At 34.6% G+C, this 25,592-nt stretch overlaps 1 protein-coding gene across 1 annotated transcript in view; it reads right to left on the minus strand.

Annotated features, from left to right (window-relative positions):
* The window catches only part of UNC13C (unc-13 homolog C), a 665,319-nt gene that overhangs the window by 148,898 nt on the left and 490,829 nt on the right, over window positions 1-25,592 (minus strand). Inside the window, exons 19-22 of the mRNA XM_066276244.1 lie at window positions 14,605-14,731; window positions 12,274-12,370; window positions 11,434-11,577; window positions 2,618-2,695 (exon numbers count right to left, since the gene is read on the minus strand). Coding sequence (XP_066132341.1) covers window positions 2,618-2,695; window positions 11,434-11,577; window positions 12,274-12,370; window positions 14,605-14,731 — 446 coding nt within the window. The remainder of the gene's footprint in view (window positions 1-2,617; window positions 2,696-11,433; window positions 11,578-12,273; window positions 12,371-14,604; window positions 14,732-25,592) is intronic.

Genomic DNA, 25,592 nt, shown 5'->3' on the forward strand with positions numbered 1-25,592 from the left:
CAATAAACCTCATTTGGAAGCATCATTTGTTGATGAGTTTAGTAAGATAAAATAACCCACATTTAAAATCAAGTTGTAATCTTTTCATTTGCATATTGTGGCTTTTCCCATAAAGATATCATAATACATTGACTTTAATCTAAATCTGAAAGAAAGTTAGGAACCTAAAATACAATGACAATGAAACTTATTTCTGTTTAGACTATAGCCATTTCTATGTGACCGAAGTATGTTTCTGAGTTTAAAATGATTTCTAAAAATATTCAAATTTAAGTAATCCGATTTAGATAATGTTGCTCTGCAATATTTTGGAATGGGAGAAAAGGAATTAAAAAAACTTCTGATGCATTTTCAATGTAAAATGGCCCAGTAGAGAAAAAATTATTCTGCCACAGACATTTTATATACCTGTTGCCATTAATTCTTTTTTTTTTTTTACACAAATGTACCAAAGTACTTCTTCAGTTTGTCTCAGCTAAAAGCATAAACAAAACATCTAATTAATATTCTTTGATAGAAAAGCTAAAATAATACTTGGCATTTGATTGAGACTCTCAGATTGGTCAAGATATCAGTAATTAGGGGGAAAAGCATTGAGAAAAGGAAAACAATAAGTTCTTGTGCTGTAATATTTATAAGGTTGATTTTTCTTTATAAAAATTTGATTTTGAATGTTATGAAATATACAGAAAAATAATAAATAATACAATAAATACTAACTTATTCCTTTTCTCAAATATTAAAAAATAAAATATACTTGGAAACATTCACAAATGAAATGAAAGTCTGCAGGTGCCTTTAAAAGGAAATTTTTCTTTCTGAATGACAGGAATTAGCTTTGGTAATTCATAGACACCTTTCAAAATCTTCATTTTGGCTATCCTAATAAAATCAGAATTCTTCTGAAATTATTTGGTGCTGTTTTGATTTTTAGTAGATTACTTTTCAAATGTATTATCCTTTAATTAAAAATATATTCTTAATAAATAAATCCTCTTTCTTGCCTATTAGGATACTTATCATCAATGACAGAGATAATCTGCCGAGATATCTGAGCTTTAATAAAATTTCTGGGCAGCATATTAATGGAAATAAAAGAAAAATCTTCTGGGGCCGTCAAAAACAATTAGAACTGACTTACTTTAATGAGCTGTCAGGAAGAGGTCATTGATTTTTTAGGGAGAAAAGTAGATGCTTTATTTAGAATTTTCTTTTAGACTTGCCTGGTAATTCTCTCTTAGACTGATTTTTAAGGGGAGGGGATAATTTTCCTCTTTAAAACAATTCTATTGATTTTTTAAATACCTTTTTTTTCAGTGCTGGGTGTTTTATTCTTATAATGTTACCAACATATTTTTCCTAATATTACATATGGTCAATAAGAAAGACTTCATCTTCCACCATAAAAAAGCCACATTATAATCTAAACTTTAGTTTACCTTGCTTGCAATATTGTTTCTGTTTTTATAAACATTTGCATTATCCAAAAAATGAAAAACTAGCTCTGGTAGGTAGCTCAGTTGGTTAGAGTGATATCCCAATATGCCAAGGTTGCAGTTTCAATTCCTGGTCATAGCACATATAAGAGTCAACCAATGAATGCATAAATTAGTGAAGCAACAAATTGGTGTCTTTCTCTTTCCTTCCCCTTCCTCTTTCTTTCTAAAATCAATCAATAAAAATTTTAAAAAATAAATATTCAAAAAATAAAAGCTAAGTTAATAACTAAGTGGAAATCAGCATCATTCCTTACATTAACCATCCTTCTCAATTTATTTGAAAACTGAAAGAATAAATTATACCCATTTTAGTATTGGTACAAAACTAAACTAGTTATTATAGTATCTACAACTTGTAGAATTGGGCATCTGAAACCTGTATAATTATGTTAACCAGTGTCAGCCCAATTAATCCAATTAAAATAAACTAAACTAGTTAGTGGCAACACTAAACATTTTTTTTCTTTTCAGTGAAAGAAAGGGAGGCAGAGACAGACTCCCACATGTGTTCTGAGCAGGATCCACCCGGCAAGCCCACTAGGAGGCGATGCTCTGACCATTTGGGGCCCTTGCTCCATTGCAACCAGAGCCATTTTTTAGCACCTGAGGTGGAGGCCATGGAGCCATCCTCAGAGCTTGGGGCCAACTTGCTCTAATCAAGTCATGGTTGCAGGAGGGAAGGAGAAGAGAAAGAGAGAAAATGAGAGGAGGAGGGGTGGTGAAACAGACGGGTGCTTCTCCTGTGTGCCCTGACTGGGATTCGAACCTGGGACATCCATACACTGGGCTGACTCTCTACCACTGAGCCAACTGGCCAGGGCCCATACTAGACAACCTTTTAACTCCCTACTTCTCGGCTTCAATGTTTTACAATAATGTGGGTCTTGTTTTGTTCCTTATCATCATGAATCACAAGAGGTCTGGAATTGAGATACTCTCAAACTTCTTCTGAATTCTGTATTGAAGACTACTAGAGAAATTTTCAAACAACTTCTTGAGATATCTCTTCATTATCATCCTGTCTGCACAAAAGAAAGAAATCCATTTCTCTTGCTTATTAGTTGGGAGAGGTGGATCTCAACTGAGGTCTACTTGAATGTAGAGACATTTTTACTTACCACATTTTCCTTATCACAGTAGGAACTAAAATCACTTGATATAATTGCGGCATACTGAAGTAGTACTTTATTGATAGTCTAGAGAAAAACAAAAACAAAAACATTTGTCAAATGTATCCAGGTTAGTACATAGTTTTATATATATACTGTAGAGGTTAATACTAATCAGGCAAACTTTTCACATGTCTTTTTCAACTTTTTGTAAGCAGTGTTTAAACCTACACTCTTGCCAAAAAAGGAACTCAATTAAAATATTATGTTTAGATTAAAATTTGTCATATTTCTGAGTACATTTGAAAGATATTTCATATAAATTTATCTCATTTTAATATAGTATGCTTCATCACAAAAAAATTATTTCTAACTGTAGTAAATACTCTGGAAATATACCAGTTATTTTTGTGGTGACCTCTTTTACGTATGAATAGTTACTAAATAATGACCCTTAATGCCTTCTCTTTTTTTCTGAATAAATGACATTATGCTTTGAATCATCATTTATGGTTACTAGGTACAACCCTTGCACATACATATACAACACCAAAATTCTTTGTAGTGGTCATTTTCTCAACTTTCTCCACTATTTCTAAATACCTCATTCTAAGTAGGGTCAGAGTATTCTTACATGGCACTTAGCAATAAATATTTTCAATAAATTTATATGCTAAGGAGCCTTATTGGTTAATATCAAAGACTACCTCTTAAAACATAAAACTTCTGTTTTTGTTGTATCACAATATCTCTATACTTATCTTAATTTTCTAATTTATTTATTGATGTATTATTTGCTAAAAATATTGCCTTATTGTTTCCCTCTTTTTGTCTTTTTTTATCATATTCCACATTTTCTTTCTCGATTTAATAACTTTCTGAGCTTAAGGGTGGCCTCTGCTTCCATTAATTATGGGAAAAAAAAAAGAAAAACAAAGAAACTTGGTTAGTTACATTTAATTCAATTAATTAAAAGTGAGTTTGCATCCTGCTGCTTTTACTTAGTTTGAATGATCATAAGTCAAATATGGATGTGATTTTCATAGAAGAGAGAAAGCAACCAAGGACACAAAAGCTTTTATTTTCTTTTTTGCATAATTCATTCATCTTAATTTTCTTTGTGGCTTAGAAATCAACTCAGGAAGATACTCCAAGGAGTTAAAGTGAAGGAGACACATTTAATCTACAAAACTGAATTCACTAACTGACTGAACTTGTTTTATAGACTTTAAAAATTACAATAAAAACCTGAAATGAGGGATAACATGCAGAAAGAAAATCAATACTCTGTGAAAGTACAAACTAAAATCATAATATGTGTCAATTTAAATAGAAAATTGGCTATGGAAAATATAAATCTTATCAAGCAGCAGACCAATAAATCTAGAGAAACAGATGGCTGATCAAACAGCCGTATCTTTCAAATGCAGCTGTTCAAATTTTACTTTAGACATAATGCTGAAAATTACTTTGGGGCTTACCTAAGGAGTACTAAATCACTCATACATATGAACACTACTCTCAATTTACAGGTTCTAATAACAGTGTAAACTGTAGGAATCATTTTACTAAACTGCAAAAACAAACAAAAGCTTGACTTTAGGAGCTTGTTGCAACATAGACATGATTTGTTGGGCAGGGAAGCCAGACATCTATTTCTGATCATCATCAAGATATCCTCCAGAGGGAAGCCAGACACCTATTTCTGATCATCATCAAGATATCCTCCAGGGTCTAACTCTTGACTTGATGTCCTAGGAAAAGCTTAGTCCCTTGAATTACTGCTAGGACACAACTGAGCTTCGTTCGGATCTCACATCCATTTGAGATGGTTAGCAAGTCAGGATGGGTTGTGAGTAAGGAAAGGTACTGTTATGTAGGATGTGCCCATAGAGTTGTGGGTGCACTGGCTGTAATAACATCAATTTCTTTACTAACATACAAAGTATATCTGAATGAAAATGTCCATATACATTTTAAGAGCAACTTCAAATCCACTCTAATTTACTCAACAAAGTAAATCACTATATTAGTTCTTTAATTAATACTCATAAGTAGTTACTTAAGACATGTCTACTTAAACATGTCTCTATCATCAACATTAGCATTACCTGGCAACGTATTGGAAATGCAAATTCTCTGATGTTATCTCATACTATAGAGTCAGCAATTCTGGGGTTTGGGCTCAGCAATTTATAGTACGTTTTAAAGTCTCCATGGGGGGCATGATGTGGTGTGTAGATGATATTATATTAAGTGAGACACTTGAAACCAAGTCAACACAATAAATTAAAAAATAAAACAAAAAGTCTCCAGGTGATATTGATGCAAGCTAAACCATTGTCTTAACTGATCATATATAGCAGGGTAGAGGTAACTCTTCAGAGAGATCCTGTTAATGGAAGGGGTATATAGTAAAGCCTGAAATGGAGGACTTCTGAGTGTATGAACTTTGGTCATTATTTTATCATTCGGGGATTGTGACTGTTGGGGTTCAGAAATGGTGACAGCATAGAGAGAGAGGCAATAGATAACTTAGCAGGGGCTTTTTGTATCGTGCTCTATAATAAAACAGAGTTTAAATGAAGACAGTCATGAGGTGGAGACAGTTCTTTTATAGATGCAGCAAAGGAGCTTCCATTCAATGAGCTCCAGATTAAACATGATAAATTCTGATAGGATTGTGGCAGTGAGAGAGGGCTACTGCTGTACTTAAAGGATCGGATAGAGTGACTCAAATATCTTCAAGCTTCAGTATACTCTGATTGGACATGCAGCTTCTGGTACTATTGAGTTGAGTGGGATGGTCATCAATTACTTAAACTGATCTATGGTCTCCTAAGCTAATGCCATCCTAATAGGGATAGGCTAAAAAGCCTGTAAATACTACCAGTAGGTTCATCTAGGATTTATTCTTATAATTATTAAGATAAAAACCATGGTCCAAACTCCATTTTTGCAGTCACATTTTAAGTATGGAGCATTACAGTATCAAAACAGCACAGAGAAGAAGACTGTGCAGTATCTGTTAAGTGACATTGGAAATGTGACTTCAGTTTCTTTCTTTCTTTCTTTCTTTCTTTCTTTCTTTCTTTCTTTCTTTCTTTCTTTCTTTCTCTCTTTCTTTCATTTATTTATTTATTTTAGTGAGAGGAGGGGAAGCAGAGACAGAGTCCCATATGTGTCCTGAGCAGGATCCACCTGGCAAGCCCGCTAGGGGGTGATGCTCTGCCCATCTGGGGCCATTGCTCCATTGCAACTGGAGCCATTTTTTAGTACCTGAGGCAGACACCATGGAGCCATCTTTAGCACCCAGGGCCAACTCACTCCAATCAAGCCATGGCTGTAGGAGAGGAGAAGAGAGAGAGAAGCGAGAGAGGGAGGGGTGAAGAAGCAGACGTGTGCTTCTCCTGTGTGCTCTGACTGGGAATCAAACCCAGGACATCCACATGCTGGGCTGATGCTCTACCATTGAGTCAACTGGCTGGGGCCAACTTCAGTGTTTTATAACAGTGTATTTTAATGCGTTCAAAAAGGAGAGAAACCTTCACAGATGCCTAACTTTAGCCCAAAGAGTAAAAATTTAGTGCTGAGATCTTGCTTTTTGACTTACCACTTCATTTCTAATGACAACAGAATGTGGAGGTAGAATAGCTTAGTGGTTAAAAGCATTCTATACACACCATTTCTAGATAGGTTCCTTGTTTGAATTATTTAAACTTTCTAAGTGTTTTTTTTTTTCATTTAAAAAATTAGGGAAGATAATAGTATCTATCCCATGGGGTTGTTGATAGTATAAGGGAGACTATATAGGTGAAGTGATTAGTACACAGTGGTGCTTGATGAATTATCATTATTATTTTTAAAAATTAGGATTAGGTTCCCAGAGAATAAGGAATATGTGTGCTTCATTCACCATAGTATCTCCAGCACCTGGCAAACAGTCAGACTTATAGCCAGGAGTCAATTAATAGTTGATTTGTTTTTAAGTAGTACTGAAGATACTTTACTTCATTTTCCCTTTTTTAAATTAAACTACCCATACTTGTCAAGAGCAGTAATGTGAGTATCGGAACGTTCACTACCCATGTGCCACTTTACTACGCCTCACAGCTCCTGGATGTATCTGCTATGAAATTTAAAGCATTTGTTTGGTAACTGATTCAGTTTTATATATACGGTATTTGTAAGAAAAAAAAATCATCCCTTAAAGTTTCATTTTAGAATGCTGTATCTTTTAAAATGTCTGAAGATAAATGTATCATTAATTTGTCTTTTCTATAAGGGATGGTTTAGAACAGTATAAGCCCCAGTAAAAAAGAATGTGATTTCAACATATTTTGATATAAGAAACCTAATCCTAAAAAGAACAGGGTTTTTGCCCTGGCTGTATAGCTCAGTTGGTTAGAGCATTGTACTGAAACACCAAGGTTGCAGGTTTAATCCCCAGCCAGGGCACATACAAGAGTCAACCAATGAATGCATAAATAAGTGGAACAACAAATCAATGTCTCTCTCTCTCTCTTTCTTTATTTCTCTCTTGCTAAGATCAATCAGTAAATTAAAAAAAATTTTTTTAAAAGAAGAATAGGGTTAATAAAACCAATGGTTACATCTGATAAAATACACTCCAGTAGTCTGAAGTTGCCGCAAAATACCTAATTAAATCAACCAAGAAAGGTCGTTTTTATTTTAATGATTTATAAAATCATTCCAGTAAAATATAATTTATTTTTCAATGAATGTCACCAATTTCTACTTTCCCAGAAAATATTTGACATTACTCTTACATTATTTCCTTGTGATAATAATTGGGCATTATCACATTTTTTGAATTAATAATGTTTTACTTAATTGAAATTATTTTTTTGTGCCAATAAAAGCTCACATTTTGTCAGTGGCACATGATGTATAATTATTTTTTGCATTAGAGAATGTGTTTTCCTGAATGTAAGTCTAATACAACCCTTGTTGTGACCGCCCACCTTTTTGTGTTTCCCTTCAGTCCATTGGATTATACCCCCCATGGTCTCTATCTGGCTAGGTTTAGCTGCATAGCTGGAGAAGGTCAGAGCTGCCCAGGAGTGGAGGCTGGGCTGGGGCCCAGTGAGGCTTCTTCCCTTCTCTCTCTCAGTGCTTCCTGGTCTCACCTTATATAACCTGCTCCCTGACTGTTCTGATGGTGAAATCTATATAGTTACTGTTTTAATATCATGTGCAAGTATAATGGTACGTTACTAAATATATTAACTCTGAGATTATTAAATTCTTATATGATCCTGCTTTCACTACAAGTCCTGCAGTTTCCAAGAATAGAATGTGACATACTTTTTAAAGCAGTGTCCCTAATGACCCCATTTTCTTCTCTTCTTGGCAGTCATCCAAAACGCAGCTGCTCATCAAGAAAAGAGTTACTTAGAGCATTTTTAAAGAGTAATTCTCTTGCAGAATGACTGCAGTTTTTTAACACATTGGGAAATTAAAATCAGCTACTATCCAGAAAATCCCCTCTAGGAATGATCCCAGTAAATGATATTTAGACATCATCTTTAAAAGTGGGAGGTTTTTAGTCTTCATAATTAACAGACATAAATACTAGAGTTCAAAATATTTCACGGAAGATAATGTAACACCGTTTAGGCTGACAGACTGTCTTCCTAAAAGACTTCACTGGCTTTTCATTTTCTACTAAAGAAATTCAGCCACTGTGCCTGTTCTTCAAGACTGTGCAAAAATGGACCTAACTTTTCAATCATAGTTTCATCTGCCCTCTGAATCCTATGCTCTTTCTTCCTTGGGACCTCTCAGGTTAGAACCCCTGAGTCACAGAATGGTGGGAGTGGGGGTGAAAATGATTGTCTCCTTGACCAAACTCTAGCCAGGTTCCTCTTGTCAATTAGGCCTCAACCTTAGCCTATAAAAACTTGAACAAACACTAACAGAGTTTCCAACAGTACAGCCACAACTCCAGGATGACACTAATTCTCTTTAAAGTGCCTGCCTGCAAAAACAGAAGTTGACTATTTGTTGCAGCCAACACTTGGTGGGAGGGTCGGAACCTAAATTCAATAAGGAACCAGGGAGCAAACTCTGGTGGGTTTCACATGGACCAACTCCCTTATCTTGTTTTCCACCATTTTTCACTCCCCTGACTCTACTGAGCCCCCACTTATCCCTTCTTCCTCTTTCTCCCTTAAAAATGCCCAGTGAACTCTGTATAAATGAAAATTGAGTCTGGTTCACTCTTTCCTCTTTTCTATTTCTCTTTCCTCTTCTCTTCTCTTCTCTTCTCTTCTCTTCTCTTCTCTTCACTTCTCTTCTCTTCCCTCCCCTTTCTTTTCTTTTCTTTTCTTTTCTTTTCTTTTCTTTTCTTTTCTTTTCTTTTCTTTTCTTTTCTTTAGTGAGTGGAAGGGAGGCAGAGAGACAGACTCCCACATGCACCCCAGATTGGGATCCATCTGGCAAGCCTGCTAGGGAAAGATGATCTGCCCATCTAGGGCATTGCTAGCAACTGAGTCCTTTTTTTTCTTCCTTCCTTTTTTTTTTTTTTAGCACCTGAGGTGGAGGCCATGGTGCCATCCTCAGCATCCAGAGCCAACTCACTTGAGCCAATTGAGCCATGACTGTGAGAGGGGTAAGATAGAGAGGGAGGGAAAGAGAGAGAGATAAGGGGAGGGGAAGAGGTAGAGAAGCAGATGGTCGCTTCTTCTGTATGCCTTGACCAAGAATTAAATGGAAACATCCACATGCAGGGCAACGCTCTACCACTGAGCAAACTGGCAAAGGTCTCTTCTCTATTTCAATGGTAAATTATTGATTAAAATCCGTTCTTACCTCTTTAACTAGTATATGGCTTTGTTTATCTTTGATAATGACTCCCCTACAGAGTCACCTGACGTGTATCTGAATTTGTGTGAGCAGCAAACAAATCTTTGTTTTATATCATAGAGTTTCTTGGCTGACTTGTTACTTCAGCATAAACTGTTCTACTACAGTTAATGAAGATACTGCTTCCCACAAGAAACCTTTCTTAATTCATTTGTTAGTGAAACTAGGTTTAAACTTGTCTATGAGCCAGAGCCAATGACATGGCCAGGCTCAAATCTCCCATTCATAAAGGTCTTCAAACTTAGACTTTTAGTGATAATACCAATGAAGTTACATACCTTTTGTGTTTGTGTCTGTGGTTAAAAGCATGTTAAATGTATACATCTTTTATGAGCTGTATTGTGTCCCCTCAAAATCCATATGTTGAAATTCTAATGCCTAGTATCTCAGAATGTGACTGTATTTGGATATAGGGTCTTTGAAGCGGGGATTATTAAAGCCATTAGTGTGGGCCATAATCCAATCTGACTGGTGTCTTTATAAGAAGAGAAAATTTGGACACACATAGAAATACCAGGGGTTCATGTGCACAGAGAAAAGACCAAGTGAGGACACAGTAAGTAGGCTGCCACCTATAAGCCTAGAGAAGAAAGAAACCAAACATGAGATATGCATATAGATATAGATATTCTGGGCCATTTCAACCTCTGAGATATCCTGAGTATAGCTTTTGACTTTGCTATATAGTTGGTCCTCCCATTATAAGTTTTTTGAAATCAGAAGTTATGCTTATTCATGGCTAGTAAAGTGTGCAAGTGAGGAGATGAGCAAGGAAGCACTTGAACGAACAGCCAAGACTTCCACTATCATCCAACCTGTGGAGCCATTTGTATTCTTAGGGCAGTAAGACATAGGACTGCAGGATGTTCCCCTACATGATTTTATTTGTCATATCACTATCCTGCTTAAAAATCTCCAAATGTTCAGTGTTTCTTAAATTGTTCAAAAGTCTAAACTTCTCAACATGAAAAAAACAAAGCTCTTCACAATCTGGACCTATCTTTACTCACCAAAATTTTCCCACTGCTTCTCCCATAACAGGTGCTTGCCTCTTACGGGTCAAGCTTAACTTCACCTCTTCCTTCATTCCTGCTATTCCTTTGACTTAGAATACTTTTACACCTTCATCTTTTGAGGCTGAAAGAGCTCCATTTCCCATGAAACTTCTGCTTATTTTAGTTCGCATTATTTTTCAATCCTCTCAACTTACTGTACATCCTATTATACTTGAGATTGAATTGTGTCTTTCCACACATGATCTTCCAATAAGTTTATGTCATGTGGCCTTAATTTTGTGTGTGTGTGTGTGTGTGTGTGTGTGTGTGTGTGTGTATTGTTTGAAGGGCAGAGATTGAATCTTTTATTCCTTACATTTCTTTGACACTCCTGGCAAAGTAGTAAACACTCTGTAAGCCTTCTTAGAGTTTGAGAAGAATAAGAGATTTTAAGAGGAATGTAGTTGATCAAAATCAATTTGTTAAGTAAGAAACCTAAGTTCATAAAAATCGAGGAAACTGCTTACACTTATACTATAGTTACTGGATGATTTGAAATCAGAACTCAGTTGTTATGTCTCTAAATTCAATATACTTTTCATTATACTACAGCGTCAGCTAAAAAAATGCTTGCAACTTGAATACAAAATACCAAGGCTTTTTTTTCAGCTACAAAGCACCTAGTTGAAATGGAAACAATTTGGCCACTCATGGTAATGTCTTCATTTACAAATGATTGAGTAATTAATGTGAATAACACACAGATTTGTTTTAGGATGATAAATTCATATTTAAAAAACAGGAAGCAATGAAAGAAAGATGACAAACCTGAAACAACAGTGAAGACACACTACAAAACTGTAGCATTATTCAAGTTCCATGCAGGCAAGTAATAACCTGGCACAGTCCCAGCAAAGAAAGTATCCATTCTGTATGACCTACCTTTGCAAATCTTCTCATTAAGTGAGATAATGCTTCAGGGTTAGGGCATTCCAGTTTCTTAATAATCTCAAAGCTCTGATTAAGCTGAGCAAAGACATCAACCACGGAACAAGAGAAGAGAGCATGATCAGATGTCTGCTGGAACTGAGGGGAGAAGGTGAAACCATTCCATTAAACTCATTATCAGGATTATGGACACAGTCTTCATTATTTCACATAAACAACTGCATCCCCTATAGGACCTTCATATCACATAGTTTCATTTTCCCATAATAAAATGCCTATTCATTTTTAAATCAGTCATTTCCTATTCTGTAAGATGTAGGGGTACTAATATCATGGGGCAGGTTGCTATTAATTGGTTTATCCAATGCTGAATTGGGGAACTGTCTTTGTTTGTTTATTTGTTTTTTGTTCCCCATAGGTATCAGGATAATTTAGCTAGCAGATTGTGGCTCACGACTTTTGAGTTGCTTCAGAGGCACTCAGACGGTATCTATTTGCTCCTAATCTTGGCATCCTTGAAAGGTTCCAGAACCACAAGGGAGTTTTGTACAAGTCTGGTAACCTTGTAGATCTTAACCAATTCAATAAGTAAAGAATCATGGGGATAAATTGATTTTTGTATTTGATTTTTAAAATTTAATTGATTAAAAAAAATTTTATTTAAGCAATTTCCTAGGGTACCTATCAACCCTTTAACCTCATAGTTTAAATTTAATCAGAAGATTAAAATAAACTTTAATAAATAACAGTGAGCCTAACAATTCCCATTAGTGTAAAGATGAGCTGTGTGAATGAATCTTGACAATAAATAATTCTAGAGTAATTAAAACTTACGCCATCTTTTTTGTCTCTTTCCAGTGCTCCATGGAGAAACTCCATTGACACATCTTCATTTTCATCTAGCCACTGCATGACAAAAGGTTCAAACCACCTAAAAAGTTAATATTACAGAATATAAAAGGTGTCATTTGCACACAATTAACGGTGAAAGCTGCTCTGTTCTTACATGGGAGTAATTTAGGACATCCAATATCTTATCATTCTTTTTTCCTAGTTCTGCTTCCTCAGAGACCTTTAGCTTTACTGCATTAAATAAATCCCGCTTTCTTTTACATTCAATTTGTATCTCTTTCTATGTATATTTTAGTCTACAAAATACAGGCTTTTTAATTCTCTATTACATTACTTTAATTTTACCTGGTGTTATTTTCCCATCTGAAGCATGGTTCACTGTACATGTACTATTTTGGTAAGGGTCTCTTAGAAATGGTTTCTTTTAGCTTCTCAATTAGGTCTTTATTTTGCTTTATTTTTGATGAATATTTTTGATACTTCTCAATTAGGTATTTATTTTGCTTTATTTTTGAAGGATATTTTTGATACTTGTAGAATTCTAAGTTGATAGGTTTTCCCCCAGCATTTAAAATATATCAGCTTATTATATTAACATTATAGTTTTAGTCACTTCTCCTGAACAGACAGTCAATGAACAGTAATGTAGCTCTAGTAAAGTATTTTCCCTTCCTTGACCCTAATACATTTTTTTGTTTGTTTGTTTTTTGAAGTGAGATGCGAGGAGGCAGAGAGACAGACTCCTGCATGTACCTGACCAGGATCCACCCGGCAAGTCTAGTAGGGGGTGATGCTCTGCTCATCTGGGGAATGGCTCCGTTGCAATTGGAGCCATTCTAGCACCTGAGGTGGAGGCCATGGAGCCATCCTCAGCGCCCAGGCCAACTTTGCTCCAATGAAGCCCTGGCTGCCCCAATACATTTAAATATTTTCTTCTTTTTTGATTTTAAGTAGTTTCTATGATGAACCTACATGTGGTTTTCTTTGCATTTATCCTGATTAGGATTCATAGAAATTTTGAACTGTGCTTCATGTTTTCATCAAGTTTACAAAATTCATACCTAGTATCTTTTAAAACATTGTTCTAGAATTATTTTACTTTCTTCTATTTTTTGGGGGGGAGGTATTTTTTGTGTGTGTATATTAAACCTCTATAATTTGGCTCACATATGCCTTGCTGTAAACCACTAATGGCATATCATTTTTCTATTGACTTGTTCACTGAAAGCACAAAGTTGAGCTAAATTCATCTTCTGCCAGGGACCCCATCCTCTTGTACACATTAAATCATGACATATGACACATGCCGTATTGTTATGTCACCCTTCCTCCTCAAGCTCTATGCACGTGGACCCTTTGTTTTTATATCCCCAGCACCTCATACATGACCTGGCACAAGATGTATGCTCAATAAACATTTCTGGTATTTGATGGAACTGGGAAACCCTTCTCTTCAGGAACCAGTTAATGTGTGAACACTCTTGGGAGAAGTAACACACTAAGTCGGGCTCACTCCTGACATTTGCAAAGGTAAAAAGCACAGTGGAGGTGTGTATGCCATAGACCTAAATAATACTTAGGTTTCTAAATCAAGCTAATAAACTGTTATATAACATGTGTTCCATGTTCTACCTCAACAAATAAACTCCTAAGACTTTGCACAGTGCCCAATAAATGGAAGTCACCCATAACAGAATAAAATAGGATTCTGATAAATAGCAATGCAAAGTATTACAAGTCTGATTATTGATTATGAATGTATTTGATAGAAATATGTTTATGAAAATGTTACCTGTTTAGTAATAACTTCAATTTTAGAAATGTAAATTTTCAGTTTGAATTAAAGAATAAAATCTGATTGTATAGCTCAATATACTATGTTGGGCAAAACTAGGTTTATAGTGGTGAATATGTGAAACAGTTTTTTCTTGTATTATTATTTATTAATTTTTGTATTATTTTTCTATATGAACTGTAAACCTACTTTTGCCCCACCCTGTACAAGCACCATTATCTTCCCAAGAAAATCTAACTTTAATAACTTTTACAGAAAATAATCTCATCTTGTGACCCACTCTATCACATATTTCTTTTTCTTTGAGTTGAATATCTAAGACATCCTTGAAAAATGCAACAGAATTCAATTAACTATGGCTCCCAAAAACATGCAAATCATTTAGTGTTAATTTTACAATAAACAAGTCTGCATTCACATGCAGAATTCATGAAGAGATTTCAGGGTTGCATAATTCATGTGTAATTTTGTGAGACTTTGAATTGAGAACAAACTTTGGGTTGAAAACCACTACTCACAAGGAGTATTCAGGAACAGCATCCTTGAAGGCAGGAAGTTCACGAACATATTCATTATAAAACCATTTCACTTTGAAATGCAAATTCATATAATCGGTGCTCTTGCATAAACGCTGCTTTTCATGTTCTATAACAGATAAAATTAAATATTTAATAAAGTTTGGTTTGCCAACAAAGTTATGTTCCAATCTACTTTTATTATTAGTATTTCAAAAAGTAAGAAAACAGTGTATTTGATATAAAGTAAAAGTGAATTGCTAAAAACAGACATAAAATTTTGCAAAATGTAAAAATCATTACAAGTACTATGTGGAATTAGGTCAAGTAGTAATGGAAAATAACCTGAATATCTAATGTGCCTTCCTGAAAAAGGTGAGAATTCTGACAGTTTTTTTTTTCTATTTACCTGTAAGCTCTCATATTGTGACTACTTTTGGACAGATAAAAGTGTCAGAGAGAATTAAAACTCTAAACAGAGTAAAACATGAATTAAACTAGAAGACATAATCCCTGATTATTATGGGAAATGTGAATGAACAGACCACATTTCTGGCCTGGATATATAACACTTAAAACATTAAGAGAGCTGAAAAGGAAAGGAAGTATGTCTAACTTCTAAGCCAGATAATTTTTCTTCACCTGTCAAATTCAGCTAAAATTATTTTATACCCTGTGACTTCTTTGACATTTCTTTAGCAAAATTTCCTAATATGTGTGTGACATTTTTTTCTCTCTTGCTCAAAAAGTATAGCTTAAAACCACTATTTTGATCTGGATGTACAGTACTGGGGAAAATATATATAACTGAACATGTTTATCTCTCTTTCCTTCTTTCCAACCCCATGTTAATATCTTCACCAATTGTGGCTACAAGTATAGACACAGCCAAACTCCAAATATCCCTAACTATACTTAGGTTGAAAATGCCCTATGAGAAGCTCAGGTTGAGGTGTGAATCTCTTTTAAACTAAGGGCATTGACTTATAGTACTATAGAAACATTGTATACTTTATATTTCTGGTTAAAAACACTAATTGAAGCCATCAAATTATTATTAAAAAAAGTGAGGCCATCCCTGCTTCTCAAAATCTGACTATAGAAAGACTTAACTTCAAATGATAAGCACAAGATTCACACAACCCCAAACAGAACATTTTTAAATATCAGTATACTGATTAATTCAAAACAACTTGTAGAACCAAGAAGGAAAGAGAATACACAAATATGTGCAGAAACAAGGGTAATAAACTAATATTTCTAGAACAAACTCCCAAACAAAATTATGAACTGGGTGATGTTTTGCTTCAATTCCTTCAAAATTCATTTTCCCCCTTGGTTCTCCTTCTGTAACACCCCTTCTGATGTATAGTGTCCTTCCACACCATAAGAGGAAACAGTTATCTGATAAACTCACAGATTAAGATTTAATACAATACAAGTGAAGACTCTTGCCCTGGGAATCAACACATTAAAAGGGCTCTTCTTATTACAATTACACAAAAATTAAATAGCTTCTGGGATCCTGTCACCTGGGGTCACACACCTGGTATTGGCATAGAGCAAGCCAGGACTCTAAACAAATAGTCTTGTGACTAACACCACCTGCTCTTCTGATTAACGCCCTCTAAAACCAAGAGAATTACTTCGGACTGTCTTTTGTTCTCTCACCTAGAAAGAAAAGGTGACTGACCAAAAGCAACCAAGGTTTGTAGTTTGTCACTGTTGACAACAGAAACAGATAGTGCTTTGAAGTATAGGAAGGAATTTGAAGCATGGAAGTATTTAAGTAAGAGAGAACTAATCCATCAGGCTCTTTCTCTTGTTTACCTCTGGATAGCATAACTACAAGAGATTATTGCATAACAATTTTTTTTTTTTTTTTTTTAGGTGAGAGGAGTGGAGATAGTGAGGCAGGCAACTGCTTGCAGCCTGACCAGGATCCATCGGGCAACTTTATCTGGGGCCGATGCTTAAGTACCGAGCTATTTTATTTCATTTCTTAAATTTTATTTAGAAAACCCAACTTTAACAGGGTGACATTGATCAATAACAGTAAATAGGTTTCAGGTGAACATTTCTATAGCATTTGAACTGTTGATTATTTTGTATACCCATCTCCCAAAGTCCAATCATTTTCATCACCGTGTTGCTGTTACTCTTTACACCCTTGTCACATCCTTTCCCCCATCCATTCCCCCTCCCCTCTCCATTCACTTCCCCTGGTAACCACTTCACTTTTATCTATGTCCATGAGTTTCAGTTTTATATCCCACCTATGTGTGAAATCATACAATTCTTAACCTTTTCTTGATTTACTTATTTCACTCAGTATAACGTTCTCTAAGTCCATCCATGTTGTCATAAATATCACTATTGTCATCATTTCTTTTTTTTTTTATTTTTTTTTTTATTTTATAATTTTATTTTTTTAATGGGGTGACATCAATAAATCAGGATACATATATTCAAAGATAACAAGTCCAGGTTATCTTGTCGTTCAATTATGTTGCATACCCACCACCCAAAGTCAGATTGTCCTCTGTCACCTTCTATCTTGTTTTCTTTGTGCCCCTCCCACCCCCTATCCCTCTCCCATTCCCCCCTCCCCCCCGTAACCACCACACTCTTATCAATGTCTCTTAGTTTCTATTGTCATCATTTCTTATGGCTGGGTAGTATTCCATTATATATATGTACCACATCTTCTTTGTCCAATCCTCTATTAAAGGACTCTTTTGGTTGTTTCCATGTCTTGGCCACTTGAATAATATTGTGATGAACATGGGAGTGTATGTGTCTTTTTATACCAATGTTTTCGAGTTTTGGGGGTAGATATCTAGTACAGGGATTGCTGGGTCATGTGATTGCTCTATTCTTAATTTTTGAGGTACCACCGTACCTTCTTCTATAATGGTTGTACGACTTTGCATTCCCATCAGCAGTGAATGAGGGTTCCTTTTTCTCTACAACTTCTTCAACACTTGTTATTACCTATCTTGTTGATAATAGCCAATCTAACAGGTGTGAGGTGGTATCTCATTGTAGTTTTGATTTGCATTTCTTAAATAGTTAGTGAAGATGAGCATCTTTATATATATATACCTGTTGGTATTTTGTATGTTGTCTTGGGAAAAATATCTGTTCAGGTCCTCTCCCCATTTTTTTAATTGTATTGTTTACTTGTTTGTTGCTCAGCTTTGTGAGTTTCTTATATATTTTGTATATCAACACTTCATTGGAGTTGTTTGCAAATATCATCTCCCACTTAATTGGCTGCCTCTTTGTTTTGTTGTCAGTTTCTTTTGCTGTGCAGAAGCTTTTTAGTTTGATATAGTCCCATTCATTTATTTTTGCCTTTACTTTCCTTACGTTTGGGGTCAAATTCATGAATTGTTCTTTATGACCAAGGTTCATGAGCTTAGTACCTATGTTTTTCTCTATGTAAGTTAATGTTTCAGATCTTATATTTAGGTCCTTGATCCATTTTGAATTAATTTTTGTGTCAAGTTTCATTGTTTTGCATGTAGCTTTCTAATTATCCTAGAATGATTTATTGAAGAGGCTTTGTTTTCTCCATTGTGTCTTTTTAGCTCCTTTGTCAAAGATGATTTGTCTGTATTTATGTGATTTTATTTCTGGACTCTCGATTTTGTTCCATTGGTCTGTATGTCTGCTTTTCTGCCAATACTGTACTGTTTGGATTATTGAGGCTCTATAGTATAATCTGAGGTCAGGTAGTATGATATCTCCAGTTTCATTCTTTTTCCTAAAAATTGCTTTGGCTATTTGGAGTTTTTTGTGGCTCCATACAAACCTGGAAATTTTTTGTTTTATTTCTTTAAAAAATGGCATTGGGGCCCTGGCCGGTTGGCTCAGTGGTAGAGCGTCAGCCTGGCGTGCAGAAGTCCCAGGTTTGATTCTCGGCCAGGGCACACAGGAGAAGTGCCCATTTGCTTCTCCATCCCTCCCCCTTTCCTTTCTCTCTGTCTCTCTCTTCCCCTCCCGCAGCCGAGGCTCCATTGGAGCAAAGATGGCCCGGGTGCTGGGGATGGCTACATGGCCTCTGCCTCAGGTGCTAGAGTGGCTCTGGTCGCAACAGAGCGATGCCCCGGATGGGCAGAGCATCGCCCCCTGGTGGGCAGAGCATTGCTTCTTGGTGGGCGTGCCTGGTGGATCCTGGTCGGGCGCATGCGGGAGTCTGTCTGACTGTCTCCCCATTTCCAGCTTCAGAAAAATACAAAAAAAAAATAAATTAATTAAATAAATAAAAAATGGCATTGGGATTTTTATGGGGATTGCATTATATTTGTATATTGTTTTGAATAATATGGCCATTTTAACTATATTGATTCTTCCAATCCAGGAACATGGAATACATTTTCCATTTTATTGTGTCTTTTTAAATTTCTTTCAGTTATGTTTTGTGGTTTTCAGTATATATAGGTCCTTCACATTCTTTGTTAAGTCTTTTCCTAGGTATTTTATTCCTTTTGTTGCAACTGTAAAATACAACAGAATTTTATGTATAAAACACTCAACAATATGGGAATAGAAAGGAAAATATCTCAACATAATAAAGGCCATTTATGATAAACCATCAGCTAACATCATATTAAATGACATAAAACTGAGAACTTTTCTCCTTAAATCAGGAACAAAACAAGGTTATCCACTTTCTCCACTCTTATTTAACATAGTACTGGAAGTTTTAGCCAGAGCAATCAGACAAGAAAAAGAAATAACAGGCATTCATATTGGAAAAGAAGAAGTAAAGGTTTTACTTTTTGCAGATGATATGATCCTATACATTGAAAACCCCAATGACTCCACAAAAAGACTACTAGAAACAATATACCAATACAATAAAGTCGCAGGATACAAAATTAATATACAAAAGTCCATTGCCTTCCTATATGCCAACAATGAAACATCAGAAAACAAACTCAAAAAAATAATCCCCTTCATGGTTGCAACAAAAAAAATGAAATACCTAGGAGTAAACATAACAAGGAATGTAAAGGACTTATATAATGAAAACTACAAAGCATTGTTAAGGGAAATAAAAAAGGATACAATAAAATGAAAAAATATTCCTTGTTCCTGAATAGGAAGAATAAATATAGTCAAAATGACTATATTATCCAAAGCGATATATAAATTTAATGAAATTCCCATCAAAATTCCAATGTCATTTTTTAAAGAAATGGAACAAAAAATCATCAGATTTATATGGAACTATAAAAAACCCTGAATAGCCAAAGCAATACTAAGAAAAAGGAATGAAGCTGGAGGCATTAAAATACCTGACTTCAAATTATATTATAGAGCCATGACAATCAAAACAGCATGGTATTGGCAGAAAAATAGACACTCAGACCAATGGAGCAGAATAGAAAGCCCAGAAACAAAACCACATGTATATGGTCAAATAATTTTCGATAAAGGGGCCAACAACACACAATGGAGAAAAGAAAGCCTCTTCAACAAATGGTGCTGGGAAAACTGGAAAGCCACATGCAAAAGAATGAAACTTTCCCACAGTTTGTCCCCTTGTACTAAAATTAATTCAAAATGGATCAAAGACCTAAATATAAGACCTGAAACAATAAATTACATAGAAGAAAACATAGGTACTAAACTCATGGACCTTGGTTATAAAGAACACTTTATGAATTTGACTCCAAAGGCAAGGGAACTGAAGGCAAAGATAAATGAATGGGACTACAACAGACTAAGAAGCTTTTGCACAGCAAGAGAAACTAACAACAAAACAAATAGACAGTGAACTAATTGGGAGATGATATTTTCAAATAACAGCTCAGATAAGGGCCTAATATCCAAAATATACAAAGAACTCATAAAACTCAACAACAAACAAACAAACAATCCAATAAAAAAAATGGGAAGAGGACATGAACAGACACTTCTCCCAAGAAGAAATACAAATGGCCAATAGATATATGAAAAAAGAAATCGTTTTTTTGAGTTCATTTTCCAATGTTTCATCACTGGAGTATAAGAAAGCAGTGGACTTCAGTATATTGATTTTGTAACCTGCGACTTTGCTGTATTAATTTATTGTTTCTAATAGATTTTTTGTGGAGTCTTTGGGGGTTTCTATGTACAGGATCATGTCATCTGCAAAAAGTGATACCTTTACTTCCCCCCCCCCCCCCCATATGGATGCCTGTTATTTCTTTCTCTTGCCTGATTACTCTTGCTAAAAGTTCCAGAACTAGGTTGAATAAGAAAGGAGGGAGTGGACAGCCTTGTCCTGTGCTTGATTTTAGAGAAAAAATCTTCATTTTTTTTAACCATTTAGTACAATATTAATTGATGATTAGTCATATATGGTCTTTATTATGTTGAGGTACTTTCCTTCTTTTTCAAGTTTTTGTAGTGTTTTAAGCATAAAGGGATGTTGTATCTTATCACATGCTTTTTCAGCATCTATTGATAGGATTGTATGATTTTTGTTGTTTTGTTGATGTGGTATTTTACATTGCTTGATTTTTTTATGTTGAACTATCCTTGTTTTCCAGAAATAAATCCCACTTGATCATGATGTATTATTTTAAAAATGTGTTTTTGTATTTGATTTTCTAGTATTTTGTTTAGGATTTTTTGGATCTGTATTCATTAGTGATATTTGTGTATAGTTTTCTTTATTTGTGTTGTCTTGCCAGGTTTTGGTATAAGGAGTATGTTGGTCTCATAAAATGTGTTGGGGAGTACTGCTTCTTCATCTATTTTTTGGAAGACTTTAAGAAGGGTAGGTACCAAATCTTTGAATGTTTAGTAAAATTCACTAGTTTAGCCATCTGGTCCAGGACTTTTTTTGAGGGGGAGATTTTTGATAGTTGTTTCTACTTCCTTTCTGCTTATAGGTAAATTTAGGTTTTCCACTTCTTTGTGACTCAGTCTAAAAAGAGTGTATACTTCTAGGAATTTATCCATTTCCTGTAGGTTGTTGAATTTGGTGGTATATAACCTTTCATAATATTCTACTATGATCCTTTGTATATCTATAATATCTGTGGTCATTTCTCTTCTTTCATTTTGGATTTTGTTTATATGAACCCTTCCTCTTTTTTCCTTAGTGAGTCTAGCCAATGGTGTGTCGATTTTGTTGATTTTTTCAAAGAACCAGCTCTTTGTTCTATTAGTTTTTTCTATAGATTCTTGTTCTCTATTTTATATAGTTCTTTAATTTTTACCATTTTCTCTTTTCTGCTGACTTTGGGTTCCCTTTGTTCTTCTTTTTCTAGTTCCTTAAGGTGTGAGATTAGGTTGTTTACTTGGGAACTCTCTTGTTTTTTGATGTAAGCCTATAATGATATAAACTTCCTCTTATTATTCCTTTTGCTGAATTCCAGAAATTTTGATATGTTGCGCTGTAATTGTCATTTGTCTGTATATATCTTTTGATCTCTGCTTTTATTTCTTCTTTGACCCAGTCATTTTTTTAGAAGTATGTTAATTTTCACATTTTTGTGGGTTTCTTTGCTTTTATTTTGCAGTTGAATTCTAATTTCAAATCCTTATGTTTAGAACCAAGGTAATGTATGCCACTTCCAGTCTTGCCTTAAAACCCCTCTTGTGAAATTCTCCCTGTTTCCCCTCATTTACTGGCCACATTTAGAATATCCAGCTGAGCATTCCAAAGAACAAGAGGCTGACAGAGCTACCAGAGGGTGCAAGTCTATGCCTTGTGCCACTTTTTTTAGGAGAATTGTCTAATCAGAAATATAGTAATCTCCCCCTTATGTGCAGTTTCATGTTCCATGATTTCAGTTTCCTGTAGTCCAAGAATATTAAATAAAAATTCCAGAACAATTCACAAATTTTAAATTGCATGCAGTTCTGTATAGCGTGATGATGTCTCACGCTGTCCACGGCATCCCACCCAGAATGTGAATCATCCCTTTTGTCCAGCCCATTCACACTGTATAGTCCCTGCCCACTAGTCATCTAGCAGTCACCTCCATTATCAGATCACTATCAGCAGTATCAGTGTTTGCATTCAAGGAACCATTATGTTGTTTTATAATGGCTCAAAGTGCAAAGGTAGTGATGCTAGCAATTCAAATATGCTAAAGAGAAGCTAGAAAGTACTTCTTTTAAATAAAAAGGTATGTGCGTTTAAGAAAAAAAAAATAGCATGTATCAGGTTTGGTATTATTTAGGATTGTAGTAAGCCACTGAGGGTCTCAGAACATATCTTTAGTGGAGAAAGGGGAACTACTGTGCCTACTTTACTTGTACAAGTAAGAAATAAACAAAATGGTACTGTGTTAAGCTGTATGGAGTTAGGCTACATGGGGTTATATCCTGTTGCAAAAATATTTTCGAAGATTGAGACCTAATTATTATTAAATTATTAACATCCAAACTACTATTTCCAATTTCTATATGTATGTATGCATATGTATACACACACGCATTTAACCTGTCCTCTTGCTTTGTGGTACTATATTAGCATAAGTACCTCTAGTTGACCCCACTGTGAGTTTATCTATCATCACAGAGGAAATCGGTTAATCAAACTTAAGTTTATTTTAAGAAAATACTATATAGGCTTTAAGAGAAGGATAATCAGAAAGAAAAATACATAAGCATTGTGGGTAGACTAATATCATTTTTTAATCTTCCTGCCAGCCTTGTTTTATACTTGTGGGTTCTCAGCTATATTCTGAGTCATTATTATCACTTTAAATGATTTTATAAAAAGTGAGCTGTTACTGTTCCAAATAGATGTCTGCTTCCTTCAAGTCCTCATATATTCCTCCTATAATGTATAATTGTACATTATAAGAAGATATTTCAAATTAACTACAGTTACATTCTGACTGCTGCCTACCAAATATCAATGTAAAAGATTATATTATAAAATTCAAATATATACTCTAAATTATTTTTTGCTCAGTGGCAGGCTACATTGACAAAATTGCATTTATCTCATATAATGTGAATGACTCCCAAAATTTATATATCCATCAATCCTCCTACATTTTTAATTTTGGCAACAAAGATTTAACTAGCTCATTACATTTACAAATTAAAACATTTAATTAGTTTTCCAAACAGCAGTATGATAATTTTATATAAAATTTAATCTTTGAATTTCAATGAGAAATATAAATATTTTACTTCAGAATAAAAATGCTCCATTAAAATTGTATAGGAAACAGTTTGGCAATTTAGAAGAATATGCCTATTTTCCTTTAGATGATATGTACCAGCATTTATTAAAAAAGAATGTATTTTCTTCTGATAGTCAGTGTTTACGCATGGGGTTTTGTGTATAATGCAGAAATGTACAATGAAATATTGGTAACAGCATAGTGGTGGTATACTCTTAATTCATTCTTGTGTCAAAAGCAAATTCACTCTGTATGAGTCTTTCTCTTTTGTTTCTTAGTTTACTTTGTTCATTAAATACCACATATAAGTGAAATCATATGGTACTGGTCTTTCTCTGACTGCCATATATTGCTTAGCATAATACTCTCCAGGTCCATCCATGTTGTTACAAAGGGAAAGATTTCCTTCTTTTTTATGGCTGAGTAGTATTCCATTGTGTGAATGTACCACAGCTTTTTTATCCACTCATCTACTGATGGGCACTTGGGCTCCTTCAAAATAGAAAACAGACTGACAGATGTCAGAGGGGAGGAGGGTTGGGGTAGTGGATTAAAATGGTGGAGAAATTAAGCAAAGAAAAAAACCTCATAGACAGAAAACAGTGTGTGATAACCAGAAGGAAAGAGGACAGCAGGAGGTAGAAGTGGGTATAGAGGGAATAAATGGTGATGGAAAGAGACTTGACTTGGGGTGGCGAACACACAGTACAATACACAGATGCATTATATAGTTGTACACCTAAAACCTATATAATTTTATTAACCAATGTCATCCTGATAAATTCAATAAAAGTTTTTTAAAAAGTAGTGCCCATGTGGCAGGTAGTAAGTACTCATTAACTGTTGATTATTAGCAGACAGAGTGTCTTTGAGGGGACAGGAAACTTCAAAACACAAGTCATTTCAGAAAACAGTTATTTAATTTCACTTTAATTAATCAGTTCTATAAAATTTATGGATTATCTATTTTGTACAAGAATCTGTCCTAGGCACTAGTAGGCAGTATTCATGTCTCCAAGTTGTTTAGAAGGGGGGGCAAAGACAACCCCATATATAATTCTAATACCATATAGAAAATAAAACATTTTTTTAGCCTTATTGCTTGACTAGAACTTCTAATACCATGGTGAATAAAAGTGGTGAGAGTGAGCATCCTTATCTTGTTCCTTATCTTAAAGAAAAGCTATCAGCTTTCACCATTGAATATGATATTAGCTTTGGGCTTGTTATATATGGCATTTATTATGCTTAAGTACATTCCTTCAATACTTAGTTTGTTGAGAGTTTTATTATGAATGTTAAATTTTGTCAAATGCTTTTTTTATTTGACCTATTGTACCTATTGAGATAATCATGTGATTTTTTTCTTCTTTATTTTGTTACCTGGGTATATCATATTAATTAATTTTTGTATGTTCAACCAATTTTGTATCCCTGAAACAAATCACACTTAATCATAAATAAAGCAAATTGGCTGCCATAAATCATGATAGTGTCATTTTCTAGTTATTTATTTGTGGTATCATTTTATTGCATAAATACTCTGTGTTGTTCTATAGTTAGTAGTGTACAATTTTATAGGACTGTTTCAAACATCTATCTGATTGTTTCACAGCCTGATCTATCTTTCTCGAAGAGACAGTGATCTGAAAGATCTGGAAGGAGTATCAAATAAAAAGCCAGTATTAAGGGCCCAAAGAATTGATGTTTTGTGACATATTACATGCTAGCAAACCTAAAACCTATTGCCCAGATCTTTTGGATCTAAAAATAAATATGCAAATAGAAATCCCACTTTTATAGTTAATATACACACATGAACATCTATCAAAGATAACTATAAAT

Source organism: Saccopteryx bilineata, chromosome 4 (genome assembly GCF_036850765.1).
Source record: "Saccopteryx bilineata isolate mSacBil1 chromosome 4, mSacBil1_pri_phased_curated, whole genome shotgun sequence".
In the NCBI taxonomy this organism is placed as follows: Eukaryota; Metazoa; Chordata; class Mammalia; order Chiroptera; family Emballonuridae; genus Saccopteryx; species Saccopteryx bilineata.